The sequence below is a fragment of the Malaya genurostris genome, chromosome 2, assembly GCF_030247185.1.
Source record: "Malaya genurostris strain Urasoe2022 chromosome 2, Malgen_1.1, whole genome shotgun sequence".
Taxonomy (NCBI): domain Eukaryota; kingdom Metazoa; phylum Arthropoda; class Insecta; order Diptera; family Culicidae; genus Malaya; species Malaya genurostris.
Genome location: NC_080571.1, coordinates 26,642,945 through 26,665,397, shown reverse-complemented (window position 1 = coordinate 26,665,397; position 22,453 = coordinate 26,642,945). Strand labels below are relative to the sequence as shown.

Genomic DNA, 22,453 nt, shown 5'->3' with positions numbered 1-22,453 from the left:
AATAATCGTCGACCCCTCGACGCTTGACCGGTCTATATTATCTTGTATTTCATTTTGCTAAGAACAGAAGATTTCATGTATCCACTATTATATGAACAAACATTAAAAGTAATAGTACAGTAACGCGCGGTCACGTTTTATTTGCTTTACGCTGGTAATCCCGAATTCGGAGCGTTTCCGATTTGGTTTCGGTCTCAAGTGTCAGTACCCGGTCCAAGTTCGTTCCGCCTCTCTCCTTTCCAAACATTTTGGTCCTTCGCGTCCGGATACAATGGAGAAAAGTGAACTGGAAAAGTTGTGTGCGAAAAGAGAGGTTATGTTTGCCAAAGTAAAATGGGAGCTATCCGTTGCAGAATCGCTCAACACTCGGAATCCGTCCTACGAAGAGGTTTGCGAACGGAAGGACAAGCTCACGGAACTTGCCGGTAACTTCGATACAGTACAGACCACGATAGAAGAAACTACCAGCAATCTTACTGATGTAGCGTCGGTGTTCAACTACCGATTGCAGTTCGATGAAATTTACTTCAAAGCAAAGGGATTGTATACGATATTCTTGGAAGAGAATCAAGATCGAATATCTAATTACAGCAGCGGATCAAGACAATCGGTTAACGACTTGCGGGATGCAATCAGAGCGCTTGTAGAAGCTCAACAAACTTTGATTAGGCATCAAATTCAACCAAACTCTACATCCGCTGGCAGTCAAATGTCGAATCAGGACCATGCACAAAACGTAAAGCTTCCTCAGCTGAATATTGCGGTATTTAAAGGAGATCGGAAAAATTGGCATTCCTTCAAGGATTTATTCGTCAGCACAATACATAGCAGAACAGACCTGAAAGATTCACTGAAGATGCAGTATCTATTGTCGTACTTGGACGGCGATGCGAAGAGAATGGTTAGTTCGTTTCCCATCAGTGACGCCAACTACAAAGAAGCCTGGGATACACTGGAAGCGCATTACGATAAAAAGAAGTATACGGTGTTTGCCCTAGTTCGCGAGTTCATTGATCAACCGTCAACAACAACAGTAAATGGACTAAGGAAGCTGGTTGGTACATCTGATGACGTGATACGACAACTCAAAGCTCTTGGGAATGAGTTTGAATCACGAGACCCGTGGCTCATTCATATCCTACTGGAAAAAGTCGACAGAGAAACACGGTCTTTGTGGGCTCAGAAGATAATCGATGTAGACACTCCAACATTCGTCGATTTCTTGGAATTCTTGCAGAAACGCTGCGATGCACTAGAGACGTGCACAGCTTTCACGAAACGAACAAACCAAGGTGATATGAAAAAAGAATATTTGAAAGCACATGACAGTGAAAGGGTGCGATCATTACACGCAAATGTTTCATCATCATCAATCTGTGTCAAATGTTCGAAGGATCATCCGATCTACCATTGTGAACGATTCAAGGAAATGGACGTGGTAGCGCGCAGAGAGTTAGCACAATCATCGAGGTTATGCTTCAACTGCTTGCGCCCTTCCCACACAGCGAAGAAATGCTCATCAAAATCTGTTTGTCGCATATCAGACTGCCAACAACGTCATCACACTTTGTTGTGCACACTGGAATCAAAACAAGCAGACAAGAAACCAGAACAGGAGGAGTCCAAACATGAAACGGGTTTGGAAACAGCTGTTGCATCAGTGAACGTTAATGCAACACAAACTTTAGAGGATAAACACGAATTCTCGCTACTGCCAACGGTGGTGGCTCGAGTAGAAGGGAGTGACGGTAAACAACACGTTGCACGAATTCTCATCGACAGCGGATCGCAGGTGTCGCTCATCACAGAGGCGTGCGTAAAGCGTCTAGGACTGAGACGTAGCAATGCTTCACTGGAGGTTACAGGTATAAATGCTGAGGTCATTGGTAAAACCGCCGGCAAGGTTTCACTAGTGATTTCATCGCGTTTCGAAGAAGCAACAAAAATCATCACTCAAGCCTATGTACTGGGAAAGCTGACGGCAACTCTGCCGTGCCAGCGTTTCAACGTGTCAAATATGCCTTATCTAGCAGGTTTACAACTAGCCGATCCACATTTCAATAAACCTAGTTCAACGGACATTATTCTTGGCGCCGATGTCTTCCTGTCAATATTACAATCAGGACAGGTCAAGGATCACAACGGAAATCCTGTGGCACAACGTTCTGTCTTCGGATGGATGGTCGCAGGGAAAATCTCGAAACAGGATTGTATTCACACTCATCATTCAATCATCAACTTACACCCGGAGGTTGATATTGATCGTACTTTACGTTTGTTTTGGGAAGATCAGGAACTACACCGTTCCAAACAACTAACTAAGGATGAACAAAGGGTGGTTGAACTGTTCAACTCCACTCTAACACGCTCGCAAGAAGGTCGCTTCATCGTTCGTTTACCTATGGATGATTCGAAGCTCAAATTGGGAAATTCTCTGATAGCCGCTACCAGGCGATTAAGATGTATCGAACGCAAATTCGATAGTGACAGCAATTTCAAGAAGCAGTACCTATCATTCATGCAGGAATACCAGGATTTAGGTCACATGGAAATTGTACCTCCAACGAAGATTGATGTGGACTGCTCGAAGAGTTACTACCTACCTCACCATGGGGTCATCAAAGAGGACAGCATCACTACCAAACTACGAGTGGTGTTTGATGGCTCGTGTTCTACCACAACCGGAGCTTCGCTCAATGACGTTTTATTGGATGCACCAAACATAAACGCAGACCTGTTCGAAGTACTACTGCGCTTCAGATCCTATCCAGTAGTATTTATAGCGGACATCGAGAAGATGTATCGTCAGGTGTTGGTACACTCTGACGACACTGATTATTTACGTATCGTGTGGCGAGATTCAGCTGATAAACCCGTACAGCACTTTCGTCTTTTGACAGTTACTTACGGTTTGAAGAACTCAGGGTTCCTTGCGATGGCAGCGCTGCACAAAGCAGCAGAAGTTTACGAGATGATATACCCAGAAGCTGCTGAGCGAATCAAAAGGCATATCTACGTCGATGACTTAACGTCCGGTGCCGACTCAGTCAATGAGGCAAAACAGCTCATTAAACAGATCAACGAAATTCTCAGTGAGGCTGGTTTTACCCTCCGTAAATGGTGCTCTAACTCAGCAGCAGTATTAGAGTCACTATCAGATACAATTAACAGTTCGATGCCAATCCAATTTCCCGATGAACGAAACATAGTGAAAGCTCTTGGAACGCACTGGCTTCCAAAAGAAGATGTGTTCACGTTCAAGGTTACTATGCCAATCGATAGACCGAACACGAAACATCAACTATTATCCGATTCAGCCAAACTATTCGACCCATTCGGATGGTTTGCACCGGTGATTGTACGAGTCAAAATACTTTATCAAAAATGTTGGCTCTACGATCTCAATTGGCACGATTTACTACCTCCCACTATCGAAGAGGAGTGGATCGAAGTTAAGGAAACACTACACCAGCTAGAACAAATCAAAATACCGAGATGGGCAGCAAACTACAATGGCAATGTGCAGCTACACGGTTTTTCGGATGCTTCTGAAGAGGCGTATGCGGCTGTAGTATATTTACGATCAGTAGATTACAACAACGAGATTCATGTCACCCTACTAGCAGCAAAAACGAAAGTTGCTCCAGTTCGACAAATTTCCATACCACGGTTGGAGCTTAACGCAGCTGAACTGTTGGCGAAACTTATGAAGCAAGTTGCAGAACCACTGGAGAGATTCAATATCGAGCGATATGCCTGGACAGACTCTACTATAGTCTTGCAGTGGCTATCCGGTCACCCCCGCAAATGGGACACGTATGTAGCGAACAGAACATCTTTGATTTTGGACGTCTTGCCGAGAAAGCACTGGTCGCACGTCACATCAAAGAATAATCCAGCAGATTGTGCTTCGCGGGGCATATCCCCGTCCGATCTAGTCAACCACCCGCTCTGGTGGACAGGGCCTGCTTGGCTGTACGAAGATTCATCTACGTGGAATCGAGAAGTACCTGATTATAATAACAATGAAGATACACTGGAGGTACGTAAGCGATATAAAACACTAAATATTACCGTTAGTCTTCCAGTAACAACCCATGTCATCGAGAAACAAATAATAGAACAACGATCCAGTCTCATCGCGGCCTGCTGGCAGCTGGCTCGTGTTTCGAGATTTACGTACAACATGAAATGTGTGATAACCGGCAACAATAAGCTTTCCGGTTCAATTTTACCCTCGGAACTGCATCAGGCTCGGATGAAATTTGTTCGACTGGCGCAGAAGGAATCCTATGCAACCGAAATAAAAGCACTTGCTTGTGGAGATGAGATTCCCGTCAAATCCGGAATTCTAAACCTGTATCCGTTTCTCGACGACGCCGGTACGTTGAGGGTAGGAGGACGATTGCAACAGTCGTTGTATGCCTTCGATGTGAAACATCCTATAATATTGTCGAAAACTAATCGCTTCACTAAACTACTGGTGGAGGAAATTCATGTAAACAATTGCCATGCCGGGCCAACTTTGATGACAGCAACAATAAACCAACGTTATTGGATTCAAGGTTGCCAGGTAGTGATCAAACAGGTGATCCGAAAATGTTTGTCGTGTTGTCGGCAGAAAGCGCAAACGGCGAAACAGCTAATGGGAAGTTTACCAGCAGCTCGAGTGACAGCATGTCGCCCTTTTGCTCATGTAGGGGTGGACTATGCTGGTCCGATAATGGTACGTTGCAGTAATACTCGTGGAGCACGGTGTATGAAGGGATACATCGTAGTTTTTATCTGTCTATCAACCAAGGCTATTCACTTGGAAGTCGCAGGTGATTTAAGCACTGATACGTTTCTGGGAGCATTTAGAAGGATGATTTCACGACGCGGCTATTGTAGCGAGGTTTGGTCCGATAACGGCACAAATCTGGTAGGTGCCAATCGACAACTGCAGGAAATTTACGAGATCACAACTAACCACGCTAAAGGAAAGGAACATTACTTCTCAAATCTTGGAATTCGCTGGCGATTCATACCGCCTGCCAGCCCGCATCAAGGTGGCATCTGGGAAGCCGCTGTTAAAAGCGCAAAGGAGCTACTTCGGCCGATCATCGGAGATAAAAATCTAACATACGAAGAGTTATCAACAGTATTGTGTCAAGTAGAGGCTTGTCTCAACTCAAGACCCCTCTGCTCTCTATCCTCGAATCCTGAAAGCCTCGAAGCCCTCACACCGGGGCATTTCTTGGTTGGTCAACCTCTCAACATGTTACCGGAACCGGAAGTCACCCATCTCAAGGTGAATTATCTAGATCGATGGAAAATGGTACAGCGATATACAGAGGAGTTCTGGCGTCGCTGGCGCGATGAGTATATGGCCACATTGCAACCCAGAGGAAAGTGGAAGATGAAGCAGGACAATCTCAAACTCGGTTCTTTGGTACTCGTGAAGAATGATAACAGCCCACCGTCAACTTGGGACTTAGCTCGCATCGTTGCCGTTCACCCGGACCAACAAGGATTGGTTCGCAACGTCACTCTTCGCAGAGGAAAATCGGAGTATCAGCGTTCGGTGCAGAAGCTATGTCCGCTTCCTGATTGAGCCGGTGTCTCAAGGCGGGGAGGATGTTGCTGATTAATAATCGTCGACCCCTCGACGCTTGACCGGTCTATATTATCTTGTATTTCATTTTGCTAAGAACAGAAGATTTCATGTATCCACTATTATATGAACAAACATTAAAAGTAATAGTACAGTAACGCGCGGTCACGTTTTATTTGCTTTACGCTGGTAATCCCGAATTCGGAGCGTTTCCGATTTGGTTTCGGTCTCAAGTGTCAGTACCCGGTCCAAGTTCGTTCCGCCTCTCTCCTTTCCAAACAAATGTAACCATACGAGTTGGGTGAATTTTCTCACTGTTGCCTCCCAGTTTAACCTGATCATTGCTCTGATCGAGTTTGTATAGGTTACTCCGAGAATTTTTACTGTTTCCGCTGTCTGCAGCCACTGCACGCATAGAGGATTTTCCTCAATGAAGCCAACATTGATGGCTACCGTTTTCAGTAGGTTGAGCTTCGCCCCTGACACACATCCAAAGCGATAGAAGATACAGCGGATTTGCTCTATCGTGTCGGTCGTGGTAGCGATTACACTGATATCGTCTGCATAGGCGACTATCAAATCGTTTCCGCACACATTCTTAAGCTGTTGCAGGAGTGGGGTTAGATATATAGCGAAACAGAGACTGCTGATAGGATTTCCTTGGGCTACCGAGCGTTGTATAGGAAAGGGAGCCGATAAATGTCCGTTGACCAGTAATCGCGACGAAGCTCTTTCGGCTAATCTGGAAAGTAACTCAACCAATTCGGGATTTATGCCGAGGGAGCACATGGTCACGAATAAAAATTTTCTATTAACACGATCGAACGCATGGTCTAGATCGAAAGAAATTAGTTTTGCTTTGCGTTTGTGCGCGTTTAACTGAGAGATTCTATCCTTGAGAGTGAGAGTGGCTTGAAAAATGTTTCGATCGGGATTGGAACACTTCTGTATGTCTCCCAAAATATGATGAGCACTTACCAATTTTTCTAGTCTGCTCTTTAGTATACGAGACAGGAGTTTGTAGTCGTAGTTTATTAATGAGATAGGTCTATACGAGTGAGCGGTGTCTCCAACATCTTTCTTCTTCACTAGTACGAAAACACTATCTACGAAACCGGAGGGGAAGTTCGCGTGTAGTGCCTCGTTCAACACGAGGTTGATTTCCCGATGTATCACGTCGAATGCTCGTAGATAAAATTCTCTCGGGATTCCGTCGGAGCCTGGAGACTTTCTTGGTGCACTTGTTTTGATCGCTGCTGAGATTTCGGCTGTCGTTATTTCGTCCATGCATTGGTTATTCGTTTCGTCATCCTCGGGTATTACTCTGTCGCAGGTGAAATCGTTGTCCCGTTCCCGTTCTGGTTCATTTTCGGCATATAGGTCCCGGTAGTACTCCAACATGTGTTGTTCGATAGCATCTGAGTGATCGAGTAACTCGTTTCTCTCGGTCCGTAGCTTCGTGATGGTTGTTCGCTTTCGTCTTCGCTCACCTAGCTGAAACGTGGATAAAGGTTCACCGGCGATGTAGGTTTCGTTTATATGTACAAACATGTGCGTGAATTCGCGTTGTAATTTCAGCATTTCTCCTTTGAGACGGTTGATGGATGTTAACATTGTAGCGTCACGGTAGTAATTATCGTACGCAAGACGAAGTTGGGAGTATAGTCCTTGGTATTTCCGGTGAAAACTGTCGAATGCCAATTTAGATTTCCACCGAAAGAATGATTTGATTTTGGATTTAGCATAATTTAACCACCAACACATCCACGACCGAAAATTGTTACGTTGGCGAGTCCAATACTGCCAACGAAACCTAAGATCTTCGATGTTTTCGTCTGTCAGGAGATGCGGACGAAGGGACCAAAAGCCGCGGCCGGGAGGACGACCTAGGTGAGGAAGACATATTCGAATTGTTAAGGCTGTGTGATTTGTAAACGAACACACATGGGTGTCCGCCGTTCTGAGCTGATGAACAAGTTCCGTGTCGACGTATAAGCGATCCAACCTCGACATAGAATTATGTGTAATGTATGTGTGGCCCATGGTTTGAGGGTGCAGTTTCACCCATGCATCGTGCAACTGCAATTGCTGGACGGTGGCTTGGAGAGCTGGGCTCATATTTTGTCCCGTAGCGTCGCATTGTCGTATCACACAGTTGAAGTCGCCTGCCATGATTAGGTGCTTCGTTCTATGTCTGAGGGAGTAGGCGATAGTATTGTTGAAGAACCTTTCTCGTTCGGCTCTTGCAGCTGATCCAGATGGTGCGTAAACATTGCAAAGCGTTGTGTTCTGTATTTGGAGAGCGATCAGACGGCCATCAAGACTTCTCTCGACGTTTGAGAAACGGATGTGGTCTTTTAGAGCTATTGCAGTTCCTCTCTTCATGTGGTCTACATTAAAAATCACTTCAAAGCCGGGCAGAGACAGTTGCTCGTTTTCAATCTCTTGTAGGAATACGATGTCTAATTCGAGAGTACGAACGAAAGAGCGTAGGGCATTTATTTTAGTTGTGCTTGTTATTGTGTTAATATTGATTGTGGCTACGTTATAGCTAGTATGTTCCATCTCTAAGTAGACATATGTTCTGGCGACGCGTCGCCAACAACCTGGCATTTTTTCTTGTTCGGTGGTACACGTGTGGAACGTCGGCTGGCTGTTGAAGCCGAAGAGGTATCGGAATCGTCGTCATTTCTTCGTTCGGCAGATGTTTGTTTGCGAGGTGGATCTCCACTAACGGATTGTTGACTCGGGATTTTGAATATGTTTGTTGCGGTGGCAGCTGATTGCTGGGTGGAAGCTAGATCTAGTCTAGAACGTAAAAGTGGTTTGTTCGTATTTTCGATGGGAGCAGTGAGTCCGCTTACGGATTGTTTTAATTGAGCGTCTTTCGTGATTGTGGTCAGTGTAGCAACAGATGGCTTTACCTGATGAGGTTTCGTCTGAACCGGCTTCGGGTGAACGTTTTGCTTGAGAACCTTCGCATACGATGTGTTGCTGCAATCAGCATCGAGCTTTTGGACTAACAGCTTTTTGTTTTGAATACAAGATATTCCGCTGTGTGACGACTCGTTACAGTGACGGCATGTTTGTTGTTGGCCGTAATACGACAGAGCTGTTGTTTCACCGTCTATTGTAACAAAGGATGGGATATTCGTTTTTACGATCATCTTAGCCACTCGTATTCCTGACGAGATACCGCCGAACGCGTATTTTGCGTCCCATGCTAGTTCTTGTATGCCGAACACATCCCCGTATTCTTGGAGAAATTCGTAAATTTTATCATCGGACACATCTTCAGAAAGATCGAACAGCTTCACCTCCACTGCACCATCTTCCATTGTGATCCGTATTTTATAAGTTTTACCATCGATTTCTGTCTCGTGCACGTTGTCATGCTCTTGTACGATTCTTTGCGCTATTTCAAGTTCATCGACCTTAACAAACACACAACCGAGGCTACGACTTGTTTGCATGCGGACAACGTGCTTTTTTTCTAGTTCGAGAACTGAGCTGATGAAACTGTGAAGGTCATCATACGATGGTTTCCGCGGTAGATGCGAGTAATCAATTCGAAACGTGTTCTCTCGACGTCTCATGTTGTTACTGAAACACTCGGAGACGAGAGATTGAGACGGTAGGGCCTACGATGCCCAGCGATTTAACTTCCAAATATAACTTAGAAAAAGCCCGTGCTTGACTTCCGATGACCAGCGAGAGCAAATGCGTCTGCTTGACTCGGAGATTGAGCGCTAACTGCCTTTTTCGCACCCGGACGACGGTTTTGAGGTGGTGAAGCACATAATGTCAGTTCTGATTATCTACTGGACGAGTATAAAAGGTAAACTTTGATTGAAAATCGTTCATGTCTTCTTCTAGTGCTTCAGACGGAACTAGATGTCGAGGTGAGGTTCTCCCGCCAAGATCAGTAAGAACAAACCAAGTATAAAGCCTCAAACGCTCAGGGCGTGCTCTCATTTGGACTTCGATCATCAGGCGGAGCAGTCGGCAATGAAAGTAGACCTGTTTCGTGGTATAAAGCCTCAAAGTGCTTTTATTTGGACTTCAATCGTCGGGAGGAGAATTTAGTTTCAAAATTATGTTTCAGGAGCTTAGTTCCGGAATACAGGTTATAGAATTCGAAATCTGCATGTTGGAACTAGATTCTGGAACTGAATACAGTTTCGAAGCTAGTTCAAAAAAGAAATTTCTATTGAATTCTGAGCCTGTTCTAAGTTCTAAATGTAGTTCTTGAACTCAGGTTCAGCCCCTAATTTCTGAATTCTTTGAGTTAGTTCTTTTTAGAACCATTAACATATTCCCGAAGAACTATGCGAAATTTAGCTTTACTGTACTATATACGGTTATTTTTTCAACCAATTGGAGTTCGTAGTTGTTGTAGGAACTTTCTATTAATTTGCTATATAACATGCATAGCACCGACTCAGTTTAGGTGTATCGGTTCAAATTCTAGTAGTGAAAAGGGGAAAGCTGGCATAATTAATACAAGTTATCAACTAATTGATATTCGGAAGTAAGAAGAAAGCGTTTCAGTTATATTCGTATTCACGACATTCAGTTATGTCTATGACATTACACACCCGTACTTTTTTTGTTTGCACGAATCTGGTAGATCTGCTAGCTGTGTTTTGATTCACTATTCCGATAAATCTTAAAAGTTGCATCAATTGAACATGAAAGTAGTTAAAATAAATACAAATTAATAAAATTTAAAGATTAAAATACGATCAAAACGATTTGAAACGTGAATTAGATTTGAGCATATTTGATATTTACTTTAAGAATACATAGTAACTAATTAAAGAAACTACAACATTTTCATTAATTGTACTATTTACAGCTAAACGAATTATGCAGACATGTAAAAACTAACAAATTTATGATTATGTTTGCTATTTTCCGCATAATTAAAAATGGCAAATGGTATAGCTCAAATTATATAAAAATCTTTTGTATTGCGGTAACCTCATTTATTGTGGTATGTATTTTTGCTCACATGCACCCTCACCCTCACTTATGGAATTGAAACTAAAGCTCAATCATTCCAATGGAAGCGGCTATCCCATTATTTTTTTGGGATGGACGAAGATCAAAGATAAGCTGAAACGCACCCACGCACAATAACTTAACTTATGGGACATTTGAAACGGCCGGAATTGTCAACATAATTGAGGGTAATGAGTACCAACCAACAATGCCGCAAAAAGATAAGAAATCAAACATACGTATTCCGCGAAAATTCAAAATTCACGATACTCTTTTGCAATCCTTGGGCACTACCCAAGTAGCACACGTTATTACACTTCAATGACAGTAACTTATATGACACAAATTCATGGAACAGGTTGAAGACTTTGCAACGTGCATTATAACTGCTATGTAACCTGAAAAGCGTAAGAGGCGGAGCTTGTGCGACTTACCAAGGGTTGCCAAACAGCTTCGCAGTAAAGAATATTTGATTTGATTCAGCGCGCACATCAGTCACAATGAAATAGAAAATATAAGTTTGTGTCAAGTTACAATTTGTTGATGTTTTTCCCATTCAACATTTACGGCCAAAAATTGGCATCCGATAATGAGAGCTGAAATATAGAATTCAATATTCTTTAAACTCACTATATCTACTCAAAATCTAAGTGCTATTCGATGTTTATGATGAAGTTGATCATTGTACTTATTGAAAACGTGCGCGCTTTCGATATTTTGGGTTTCAGAATATCGACATACAAAATAATATTCATATTTTTATTCCCGTCATATGAAATTCACAGCTACAAAGTCGAAATGTGTTCAGATAGTTTTTTTTGTGAATAATATTGGTTTTTCATATACCAAAGTTAAAACAGTTGACCAATTGCGATAATTAAAAATTGAACTTTTTTCAAATTTAATGAATATTTCATTCCCTGGTCATAATGGTAGCCATTGGCAAAAGTTTTTCCATGCATACACTGCCGTGACAAAGTGTAGAAATATTTTCTCTGTTAGTGCGAATGTACTTTCCAAAACGAAACAAGTTTGCTTCGCATATGTACCGGCAAAAAATTTGCGAATAAACACAGATTTAACTTAAGTCAATTTTTTAAAATTGAAGGAATTTTCTACTTATCCTACTTATTGATTTAATATTATTGTCCGGGATAATGTACGGAAGCTTTCAACCGACACTGTTTTTGTATTTCTTTGTTGCATCACAACGAATACGGTAACCGATATGAAATCAATACTTAACTTTGTCTTATAGTGTGTCACTTTTTCATTGTCGCATTTTGTTACGGTGACCAGTTGGCGACTAAAAACAGTCAATGCGAGCACGTCGTAAGAGTTAGATTACCGAAAAGTTACGTTGGAACTTATTGTAACTTAGTGTGATGAGATGTCAATTCGTAACATTATTTTGACTCCATTGTCACCATCATAATACGACTTGTTTCGTTGTGCTTATCATGCGACCATTATGCAGCATCCGTTTTGTTTTTATTTTTTATGAACAAGTTACATGTGCTACTTGGGATATACCAACCTGTGAACAACTTGACAGCTCCCATACATCGAGAACATAAGTAAAAGTTTTGGTTCTCTGCTTCCACAATGGCGTCGTAAATAGAATAACATTTGGAAATAACGTATCTGTTTTTCGACAATCTGCGGTTTAAATTTTTATATTTAAATAAGTAAAATAAATTTTCCTAGCATTTCTTGACATTAAAAAAGCAATTATGATGATAAGTTACTATGGTTTAGTATAAGTATAATCTTTTCATCAAGTGAAGGTTTAAAAGTAGTTCATCACATTTCAATGAACAATGAATGTGAAGTAATGTATGTATAAGTAAAAATAATGCAAATCAAGAATAAATCTATGGTTCCCTTATCTTTATCCGAGTCGTTAGAAGATCATCCAATGGTAACAAATACTCCTACAAATGGCTACTAATTTCTTGCGTTTTCATTGATACGACTAAATACGTTAGGTACACACCACATTTCAAAAAAACACTTCATTTCTAACTCTATCAATTACTATTAATAGTTATATTTTTAGACCAAAGAGAAGACGTTGGGCAGAGTGAATTAAAAGTTTTTTGAATTTCCTTTTATTCAGGAGTTTTTGCGTGAGTCACAATATGAAAATTACGCTCCTTCTAAATATATTGCTGAACGCATACACAGTGACCGTAAATTACGTAATGAAGCACTGATTTCTCTTGTAATCTTTTTGTTTCGTAATTCATTGTACCTGTATCGTTTAGGTACACTAGCGCCGTCCTGAATTCAGTGGAACACATATGAAACAGGCTCATTTCTGTCAGGTTGTGTATGGGTTGGGCACTACAGACTAATCTTTTTGTGCCAAAGTGTGTTCACATTAAAAGAGTGCAAAAGTGAACACCTTTATTAGTGCATCGTGGATTTAAAGAATGACTTCCTGGTGTTTTGTTTTGCTCATAAATTTCGTTGGTTGTATTCGTCACCATTCGCAGCGAACTATTTTCGTAATCATTGTTTAATTCATAAATATTATAAGTTTTTGTTATCCAGTACAACGAAATATGTCAATTTAAACTAGTGACTATCGATGGCCGAACCAGTTCGAGCAACAGGTAGTTCAAACAATCCGGCCGCTCCCCGTAGCACGTCGGAATTTATCAGTAATTTTGTGTATATTTACGACATTCCATGGATGGAACGGAAAAAGCTTTCGAGTTTGTTGGACCAGGAATCAAAATGGGTCGGGTTAGCACTACGGCAAATGAAGTATGAGGTTGAAGATGTCGAGGTAGCTTAATTTGTGTCTGGGGAATTCCCAATACTCATGATTAATCAAATCTATCTGCAGGCAATCAGACGTTGCTGCACTCATTCAGGAAGTTCACCATCGGAACAACTTCTCAAGAAATGGGGCAATTTCAATCATACTCTTACTGAGCTTTTCGTTGCGTTTGCCAGGTATGCGCACAGTTAGCAGGCTGATACAATTCTCTACAAAACAGTTTTTTTTAATCGCAGGGAGCATTTATTCAACGCCATGGAAGTGATAAAACGTTTCATTGATCCTAAATATCACATCCTCATAAAAAAGGAGTCAGATGTGAGTACACATAAACCAATGAATGGTCCAGCAAATGAATCAAGTCCGGTGGAAAATCACACAACCGATAGAAATGCTGAAAGTGCTCAGCAGAAAGAAGAATTTGCTCAACAGCAACTAGCAGCTCCGATCGCTCCTGTACCGGGAGCAGCCGTTGAGGCAGCACTTCAGGCTATGGATGTACGTTTGCATCCGGACAACATTGCCGCCATAACGGGCGGCTTGCCACAGTTTAGCTACGAGGATCTGCGTCAAGCCACCAACAACTGGAGTCAAGCAAATGAAATAGGAAAAGGCGGATTTGGCATTGTGTATAAGGGATATTTCAAGCATACTTTCGTAGCGATCAAAAAGATTAAAGGTATCAACACGGAATCGGCCCGGACCGAATTACGACAAAGTTTTAACGAGTTGAAATATTTGAACTCGTGCCGGCATGAAAATGTCGTGCCTCTGTTTGGGTGCAGTTTTGAGTGTAGGAACAGAGAAAATATATTTCGGTTTAATGTAAAATAATACAAATAATTTCGTTTTTTTTTCAGATGGCGAGCCATGCCTAGTATACCAATTCATGCCGGGAGGATCTTTGGACAATCACTTGTTCCCGAAAAGTAGCAACGTAAAGGCTTTAACAATGCTGGATCGTGTGAAGATAGCGAAGGGAACCGCCAGGTGAGTATTCGATTAACTTTTCGGTTGTTTGCTAACTATGGCAAGGTAGCAAAAAGCTCCACATCGGGGCACTGGTTGAGATACCAGAAAAGCTCCACCGTCGGGTGAGCGTTGGAAAAGCTCCGCTCTTCTTGTTGCCCCGGACGGTGAACCAGTTTGAGCCTCATATATTGGTTTTGATGTGGTTTCTCCTGTCATTGCTGTTCCCAGGCTAGGCTGAAAATAAAAACAAACTGTACAATGATTCTGACTATTATCGGTGGACTAATTTTTGGCTACCATCAAGTGCGTTGCATCCAACGCGTATCCAGCCGGTGGCTTTTGATCGAACGGCGGTAGCAAATTTCCGTCCTCGCAGTTTCGTGACAAGTAGAAAAGAAAATCATTTCTCAGGCGAATTTCCTCCAGCGACTGGTTCGTATTGGATAGCTTGTGCAGCCACGCCTCCACGGTACGACGTTGCGATTGATCTAGCTTGCGCATGGCCGTTCGAATGTCGTGCAGTAAATAGTTGAAATCATAGTTCAATTCTACCAGTAGCTCGTCCATTGATCCGGCCATTGTGGTTGAAGGAAAAATTCACCTTGAATACAATTTTCAACGACGTTTCGGTTGGCAAGAAGACTACTTGGTTGCTTTGATCGTTTCAATAGTCATCATTCGAAGCCGACTACACGCAACCAGAAAAAATATAACATTTCAAGATATTACATGTAATTCTATTTTTTGTGCATCTTTCAATTCTAGGGGACTCCAGTATCTGCACACCTTCGGGCAGAAACCGATCATCCATGGGGACATCAAGCCCGGTAATATTCTGCTGGATAACGCAAACGAACCGAAAATCGGTGATTTTGGACTAACCCGTGAGCTGGCAGTGAGCGACTCTAGCATGAAAGTCTCCCGAGTGTACGGAACTCGACCGTACATCCCGCGAGAATTCATCACTCACAGGCAGCTGAGCACCAAGGTTGACAGTTTCAGCTACGGACTGGTGCTGTATGAAATAATCACCGGGCTGCGGGTGTACGACGAGAAACGGAAAACGGCAAAGCACCTGAAGGATATTGTTCTGCACGCGGCACAGTCCGGCGAAGATATTCGAAAGCTAATGGACCAATCACTGTCGCCGTATGATGCGGGGACGGTTAACATTTGTAAAGTGTTGTTGAAGGCAGGGTTTTCCTGTACGGCGGATGACCCGGAAAAACGACCGGAAATGGTGGATGTGTATAAGTATCTGATGGAACATCTCAGCGAATAGACGATAGGAACTAGATGGCAAACGGGTAAACGTTTTTCGGCTTGTAACGCTGTTATCAATAACCGTTAAATTTGTTTAAATAAATTTTCTGTAAAATTAAACAGCAGTCTTTATTTAATTTGTGGAATACTACTGAAATCGTACAAAAGGAAGTGCAAGGGGTCTCATCTAAGCTTCTGAAAGCAAGTAAATCGGTTAACATTTAACACGGCAAACAACCATTGGTCGATTTGAACCGAGTAATTTAGTAAAAAAACAACCAGAATATTTAGCGCTAGACAGAAGAAAGTGATACTCCTTCATGACAATGCTCCATTTCCTACTTCTAAACCGGTCCGGAAGAGTTCGGATGGGAAGTACTACCGCATGCGGCTTACTAGACCTTGGCCCATCCGATTGTCATCTATTTGAGTTTAAGGAACACGCATTCGTTGAGCAGCGATTTAATCACAGAGGTCAAAAATTGGGTCAATTTTTCGAATAAGCAGAGGTGAAATTTTACTGATGAGGAATTCATAAAACAATATTCTACATTCTGATCAGGTCTCCTGGGTGAGAACTTATCACGTTTCTTAGCTTTAATCAAGTTCTTCATTTTGATATATAACGACCCAAGATTCTGAAATTTTAAGTGTTCCAGTTTTTCTAAACCTTTTATACGCTAAAATTCTTTCAACGTTCAATTCGGGAGCACTTTTACATAACTCGTCTAACCTGTTTAGCAAAGTGGTGTCATGAATCAAACCAACCAAAACTCTGTATTCTTCCGCCTAGGGTTACTACCTTGGATGCATTCGCTGCCCGGCAGCAATTTTATTTGAGGAAAAAATATCCTGCATTTGGTTTGAGTTGCTTATTTAAATTTGTATTGTAATTCCAGATTTAGAGATTAGTTATACCCAGGGCTTTTTGTGAAGGTTCGCGAGGGAACGCAGTGCCCTCAAAGAAAATTTCGAAAATACTATCGTGGCTCATCTGATCATTTTTAGGCTTATCAACCAGACCAGACCAACAAATCGGAATAATGTTCATCTTTATGATACCGTCCCTGTTTTTGCGTCATCAACCTAGGTTTGGATTTGTAACACCCGTCATCTTATAACTCACAAAATTTGAATTTTGAAAGAGATTCAAGATCAGATTGAAAAGTTTTGTCAACACTTATCACCTTGTGGTTCAGGAATTGAACAATCCAATCAGCGTGGTCACCACGAGATAGCGTTATGGTGATTGTTTTGACATATCCCATGTATTTAGAAAAATTTTCGACGATTTTTTCAATTTACTTGAGTTTGAAAGAATGCAGATGGCAAAACCTTACAAATATGGGTAAGAAAAACGATTATTCACGTGTTGTCATCAAACATATGATTTCAAATTGTCCTATACTCTTGACAATCTCGGATGAAATTTGAAATTTTCAGTTCACATACAGATTTGATTCAGATGATAAAACATGAGTAAATAGACGAATCATACAACTTTTGATCATAATTTATCAATTAATCTCAAAATCCAACCCAAAAAACAAAGAATATCACAGACATGAAAACAGTACCCAACTTCACTTCTTCGAATTTGGTATTTCATGTTACGATTTCTCCATAAATATCAATCAAACATACCACGGAAAGTTACTGAATCATTAATGATCGATTTTTTCACCAAATTTTCACACGTTTTTGTATGTTAGTATTCGATTCGTAAGAAAAAATAATAAAAACCCTGCATTTTGTTCGAATCTTCAAGCAAAATCTGAAAATTATCACCATCGCTTAGTTCAAAGCTCGCCACTCGGGCAGCGCTGCGATCGCAAAAGAGTTGGTTGTATTCTTCAATACTTACGCTTGGATTGTTGAAATGCCCAACGACAATGAAATGAGCAGATGAAATTTCAAATGATAAAAGGAATCAATCTTTTTTATTAAATTAGAATTGAATCAACATAGATGTTGCAAAAAAAAAAAAATAAACTTAACTTTTGTTGATAAGCAAAAAAATGGAAGTTTATTTCAACAATGAAATCAGCTGGAACAGCAATTTTTTTCGTTTGGCTAGACCAAAATTTAGATTCACACCAAGCAGAGATCATTGTTGATGTTGAAAGGGGAAATTGGTTTGAAGCAATCATATTCTAGATAGAAATTGACTTAAATCAGACCCTGTCAGCTTGGAGCGATCTCAATCTTCAGTTTAGCAACGCCATCGCACGGCGTCTCATTCAACATGTCATGTCAATTGTATGGGTGCGCAGCCCTGCTATTTTGGCGCGTACGAATTTGACATTTCTCTCCCCTACTTCTGTGTATGAGATTCGATGCGGACTCACCTGAGGGCGACATGCTCGCAAAAAAGGATGTTGCCAATTATTTGTTCGGGAAATGTGAGAGCTGGATATCTTGTTAATATGATGTCTTTGCTTAAATCTAATTTAAAAATCCACTCAATGTTTTGTTCTTTCAAACACACTCCATTTTTCTGCGTGTAAGTAGCGTTTACACTATTGAAGAATCCAACCAACTCTTCTGCGATCGCTGCGCTGCACGAGTGGCGAGCTTTGAATTAAGCGATGGTGATAATTTTAAGATCTTGGTTTAAGATTCGAACAAAATGCCAAGTTTTTCTTATTTGTCTTATGAATCCAATACTAACATACAAAACCGTATGAAAATTTGGTATACTGGCACGCCAGCAGCTGGCAATGTTTACACTATTGAAGAATCCAATCAGAGTGACCACCACGAGATAGCGTTATGATGATAAAAATAAACTTAACTTTTGACATCTTCCATGTATTTAAAAAGATTTGGACGAATTTTTCAATTTCCTTGAGTTTGAACGAATGCAGATGGCAAAACCCTTCAAATATGGATAAAAAAAAGGATTATTCACGTGTTGTCATCAAACATATGATTTAAAATTGTCCTATACACTTGAAAATCTTGGATAAAATTTGAAATTTTAAGTTCACATACAGATTTGATTTAGGTGATGAAACATGAGAAAATTGACGAATAAACAACGCGGAAAGTTACTGAAACATTAATGATCGATTTTTTACCAAATTTTCACACCTTTTTGTATGTTAGTATTCGAGAGAGCATAATTGCCAACGTCACTCTTTCCTCTGTGACAACACGAAACCAAACTAACGTCTTCAGGTAGCAACAGCAGAATTTCAATTCTCATTCTTTCATCGATGTATCGATGTAATCTGTAACGCTTGGCTATAAAAAGTTACTAAAATATGGCAAATCGGAGTAATTACATCCCAGAACTTCTTTGGAAACCAAAACTACTACAAATTGGAGCACCAACAGTTAAAACTTATTGTGAAACCTTTTTTTGTCGTTTTCAATTCTCACAGCTTTGGTTGAATATCGACACTGCATACTATCAAAGACATCATATTAACAAGATATCCAGCTCTCACATTTCCCGAACAAATAATTGGCAACATCCTTTTTTGCGAGCATGTCGCCCTCAGGTGAGTCCCCATCGAATCTCATACATAGAAGTAGGGGAGAGAAATGTCAAATTCGTACGCGCCAAAATAGCAGGGCTGCGCACCCATACAATTGACATGACATGTTGAATGAGACGCCGTGCGATGGCGTTGCTGAACTGAAGATTGAGATCGCTCCAAGCTGACAGGGTCTGATCGACGACACGACCTGCCACTCGCCTATCAAAACTGTATTGCAAATTTAACTACCCCTCAGTAACTAGAAATGTCAAAACCAAATTGTACAAAAAAATATTCAAACTGGCAACAAAGGCAAAAATTGTTGATTTAGAATAACAGTTACTTCTACTTCTGTTATTTTGTTGGTAAATAAAAATAGTCTTAAAATGAATCAAAGTGTGACTGTGTTTACTAGAAAAATGACTTCGTCAGAAAAGTTTCAGGTAAGGTATTTCTAAAATATACGCATACGAGAGATTTTTCAAATCCTTTATTTTGCAGGATGCCCGTTGCAAAGCCGAGCAACAAGTATCTGCCAAGCTGAGCTGCAAGTTCCTTGTATTATTACAAGAAATTGAGCTTTGTTTTTGTTTGCCAGCACCAATTCAGCAGCATTCAAGAATGATTTTAGGCAAATGGCATCGAGTCGGATTCGGATCTCGTCGGAGCGGTAGGAAATTATTCATGTGATCAATGTTGTATAAATAATAAAGCATCCCTAATGAAATCAGTTCAACATTTTATTTCTTGTAGTAATTAAAATCCCAGTTAAAATCATTAGGTTATCTTTAACTTTTCAGTGCATTAGTCAAAAGATATGACGCGAACGTTGGTTTCTCAGGTGTATCGAAAATGAGTGTGATAATCCAGAGGACAGTGATAGACAAAACGTCCTTAGCATATCGGTAGTAAAATGTGATAAGGGCATATCGCACGATAGGCCCTTGCGAATGTTACAAAATATAATGCTCATTGCTCGGCTCTACAACCTCGGACGTCGATAGAAGTCCAATCTAATTGTGCGCTATATGCTTGAATTTCATGTTTAAAACTTGAGTAATGAGCATTATTTTTCGTAACTTTCGAAAGTAATCACATGTTAGTACCGATATGTGGATTATGTATCTGATTTTCAAGATAAGTGTATTAAACCCTTGAGAAAGTCGGTCGGTTTTCCATTACGCCATTTAGCTTACAATATCTCATCGTATCGGAATTTTCCGACTGTGTCAACTATTTGAATCCGTTTGGTAATTTTTTTTAGCAATGGGAAACCTGAAACCGACCTTCCACTTTGCTCCATCGAATCAGCCAACGACATAGAAATGTTTGATTAACACACCAAATCTATCAGACGGTAATGTTTCCTTTTTCGGCGGAAATGTTCCAAGCTAGTGATGTCGTTCATGTCAGCTATCTAAGGCTGGAGGTCATATTCGACATTTTTTCTGGATGAAGTCTTTATTGACAAGATTTTCCGTGAATTTGCAGAGATTGGACACCGACTTTGCTCTGAAAGAAAATGAGCCAGGTCCGACTTTTCGCTAGTATAATTCATTGAATTATTTACCTGCAGCAAACCCCCGTTATGTTCCGGTGGCAAACTATATGTTTATTTGTATTGGGACTCCTTGGAAACTAGCTCGTAGCAACTAAACAGTGTTGCTCGACAAGATATTTTTTATCAAATACGAGGGATCGCTTAATTTTTGGTAACTGATGGTAAATCATTACCGGACATTTTTCAAGCCGATTTTTCTTCAGAGTGCCTGGTCGTGTCGTCGGTCTGATACTATTGAAGAATTCAACCAACTCTTTTGCGATCGCTGCGCTGCCCGAGTGGCGAGCTTTGAACTAAGCGGTGGTGATAATTTTCAGATTTTGCTTGAAGATTCGAACAAAACGTATGGTTTTTATTTTTTTTTCTTATGAATCGAATACTAACATACAAAAACGTGTGAAAATTTGGTAAAAAAAATCGATCAATAATGATTCAGTAATTTTCCGTGGAATGTTTGATTGATATTTATGGAGAAATCGTAACATGAAATATCAAATTCGAAGAAGTGAGGTTGGGTACTGTTTTTATATCTGGGATATTCTTTGTTTTTTAGGTTGGATTTTGAGATTAATTGATAAATTATGATCAAAAGTTATCTTTTAAAATATCTTTTAAATAAAAATGATCAAAAGTTTTATGACTAGTCTATTTACTCATGTTGAATCATCTAAATCTATCATTTCCTGGTACGTACCACTGCTGTTGTTAGGTGAATTGGGATGGTCCGGCGAGCGCTCGCGTGGCTGCTACAGACGGTGCGGTTGTACGGGAACTATGGCTGGCGTAGAATTCCGGTTGGTCGAAATTGGTGGGTTCTAGGTTGAATGTTACGGCTAGTACTGGCGTCTTCCCTTTTTGACGGAGATCGACAGGCCCAGGACGATACCGGAGTGACCGTGCCGAGAGGGGTATGTCCTCCTTTGCAGTTATGGCCCAAGGCCAGAGAACAATCGCTGGTCTTTGACGGGTTAGACGTAGTGAGCATCCAGGGCTCACTAGGCCGAATCGTGTGCTACCTTGGAAAGATTTTCCTTCAGTCCAAGGCGATCAAAAAATATACCAAAAGGTCCTGTGAGGGTATATGTAATACGGGTATTAGTTTTACCCGGACTGGCACAATTGGCTTCTGTTCAGTTTACGTAAGCTCTATACAATTACCTGAACGAATTATTATCACACCTCACAATTTATATAAAATACCACAATCTTCACACTATTCACTGCTCTACTGAACCTCAGCACACGAACGCCAGATTAATTCTGAACCTTTGCTCTGGGTTGGATTGCTCTTCTCCTTCCTATTCCCTGAAATTTGGCGGTTGTTTTTACCTCCTTCCAGGCGCGAACAATTAGTGTGCCGCGCAATCGTACTTCATCAGCCGTAGAACAGCTTTCCGCCACCTTACATTTTCTGTTATACGCTTCGGTGTTCATTTGTACCCACTGTGCTGTTTTAGTGTTTTGACAATTGTGTGTTTTTATTTATTTAACCCTACTAATCCTAGTTTTACAATTAACATATAATCTAACAATTTTTTAAACATTTTTATTTGACTAACCCTACTAACAATAAACCCTTGTATTAACATTTAGAAACGTTACAGTACAAATAACATTTAAACATATACTAAAAATAATCAGAGGACTTTGTAACAAACGGTTACAAGTGAGCTGGTGAGCTGCGGTTCTTTAAAAAAGAGCTGTGAGCCGTCAGCTCACTTTTATGATTCGATTCAGTGGAACAGCTCAGGAGCGATTTGCCCATCCTTAGTGACAGTAATTTCTTG

At 40.8% G+C, this 22,453-nt stretch overlaps 3 protein-coding genes across 3 annotated transcripts; 2 read left to right on the top strand and 1 right to left on the bottom strand.

Annotated features, from left to right (window-relative positions):
* Positions 1-271: 271 nt before the first annotated feature.
* Positions 272-5,593, top strand: LOC131427220 (uncharacterized). Its single transcript, XM_058590209.1, has one exon. It carries the CDS (start codon positions 272-274, stop codon positions 5,591-5,593), a length of 5,322 nt encoding a protein of 1,773 aa, XP_058446192.1.
* Positions 5,594-12,646: 7,053 nt separating this feature from the next.
* Positions 12,647-15,740, top strand: LOC131430465 (serine/threonine-protein kinase pelle-like). The gene is made up of 5 exons (XM_058595478.1): positions 12,647-13,391; positions 13,452-13,561; positions 13,622-14,178; positions 14,246-14,375; positions 15,123-15,740. Exons 1-5 carry the CDS (start codon positions 13,191-13,193, stop codon positions 15,637-15,639), a joined length of 1,515 nt encoding a protein of 504 aa, XP_058451461.1. The 5' UTR covers positions 12,647-13,190; the 3' UTR covers positions 15,640-15,740.
* LOC131430466 (uncharacterized) lies at positions 14,171-16,803 on the bottom strand. Its single transcript, XM_058595479.1, has 3 exons — positions 16,747-16,803; positions 14,655-15,045; positions 14,171-14,591 (listed from the first exon to the last, which is right to left on the bottom strand). The coding sequence occupies exons 2-3, from the start codon at positions 14,934-14,936 to the stop codon at positions 14,388-14,390; spliced, it is 486 nt and encodes a 161-aa protein (XP_058451462.1). The 5' UTR covers positions 14,937-15,045; positions 16,747-16,803; the 3' UTR covers positions 14,171-14,387.
* Between the last annotated feature and the right edge of the window lie 5,650 nt (positions 16,804-22,453).

Excerpts from the sequence above, each read along its gene's own strand:
- LOC131427220 (XM_058590209.1), top strand. The coding sequence starts at position 272 with ATGGAGAAAAGTGAACTGGAAAAGTTGTGTGCGAAAAGAGAGGTTATG.
- LOC131430465 (XM_058595478.1), top strand. The coding sequence starts at position 13,191 with ATGGCCGAACCAGTTCGAGCAACAGGTAGTTCAAACAATCCGGCCGCT. Across the intron at positions 14,179-14,245 it reads GTTTGGGTGCAGTTTTGAGT|ATGGCGAGCCATGCCTAGTA; the intron begins GTAGGAACAGAG and ends TTTTTTTTTCAG. Across the intron at positions 14,376-15,122 it reads ATAGCGAAGGGAACCGCCAG|GGGACTCCAGTATCTGCACA; the intron begins GTGAGTATTCGA and ends TTTCAATTCTAG.
- LOC131430466 (XM_058595479.1), bottom strand. The coding sequence starts at position 14,936 with ATGGCCGGATCAATGGACGAGCTACTGGTAGAATTGAACTATGATTTC. Across the intron at positions 14,592-14,654 it reads TGGATGCAACGCACTTGATG|CCTAGCCTGGGAACAGCAAT; the intron begins GTAGCCAAAAAT and ends TTTTATTTTCAG.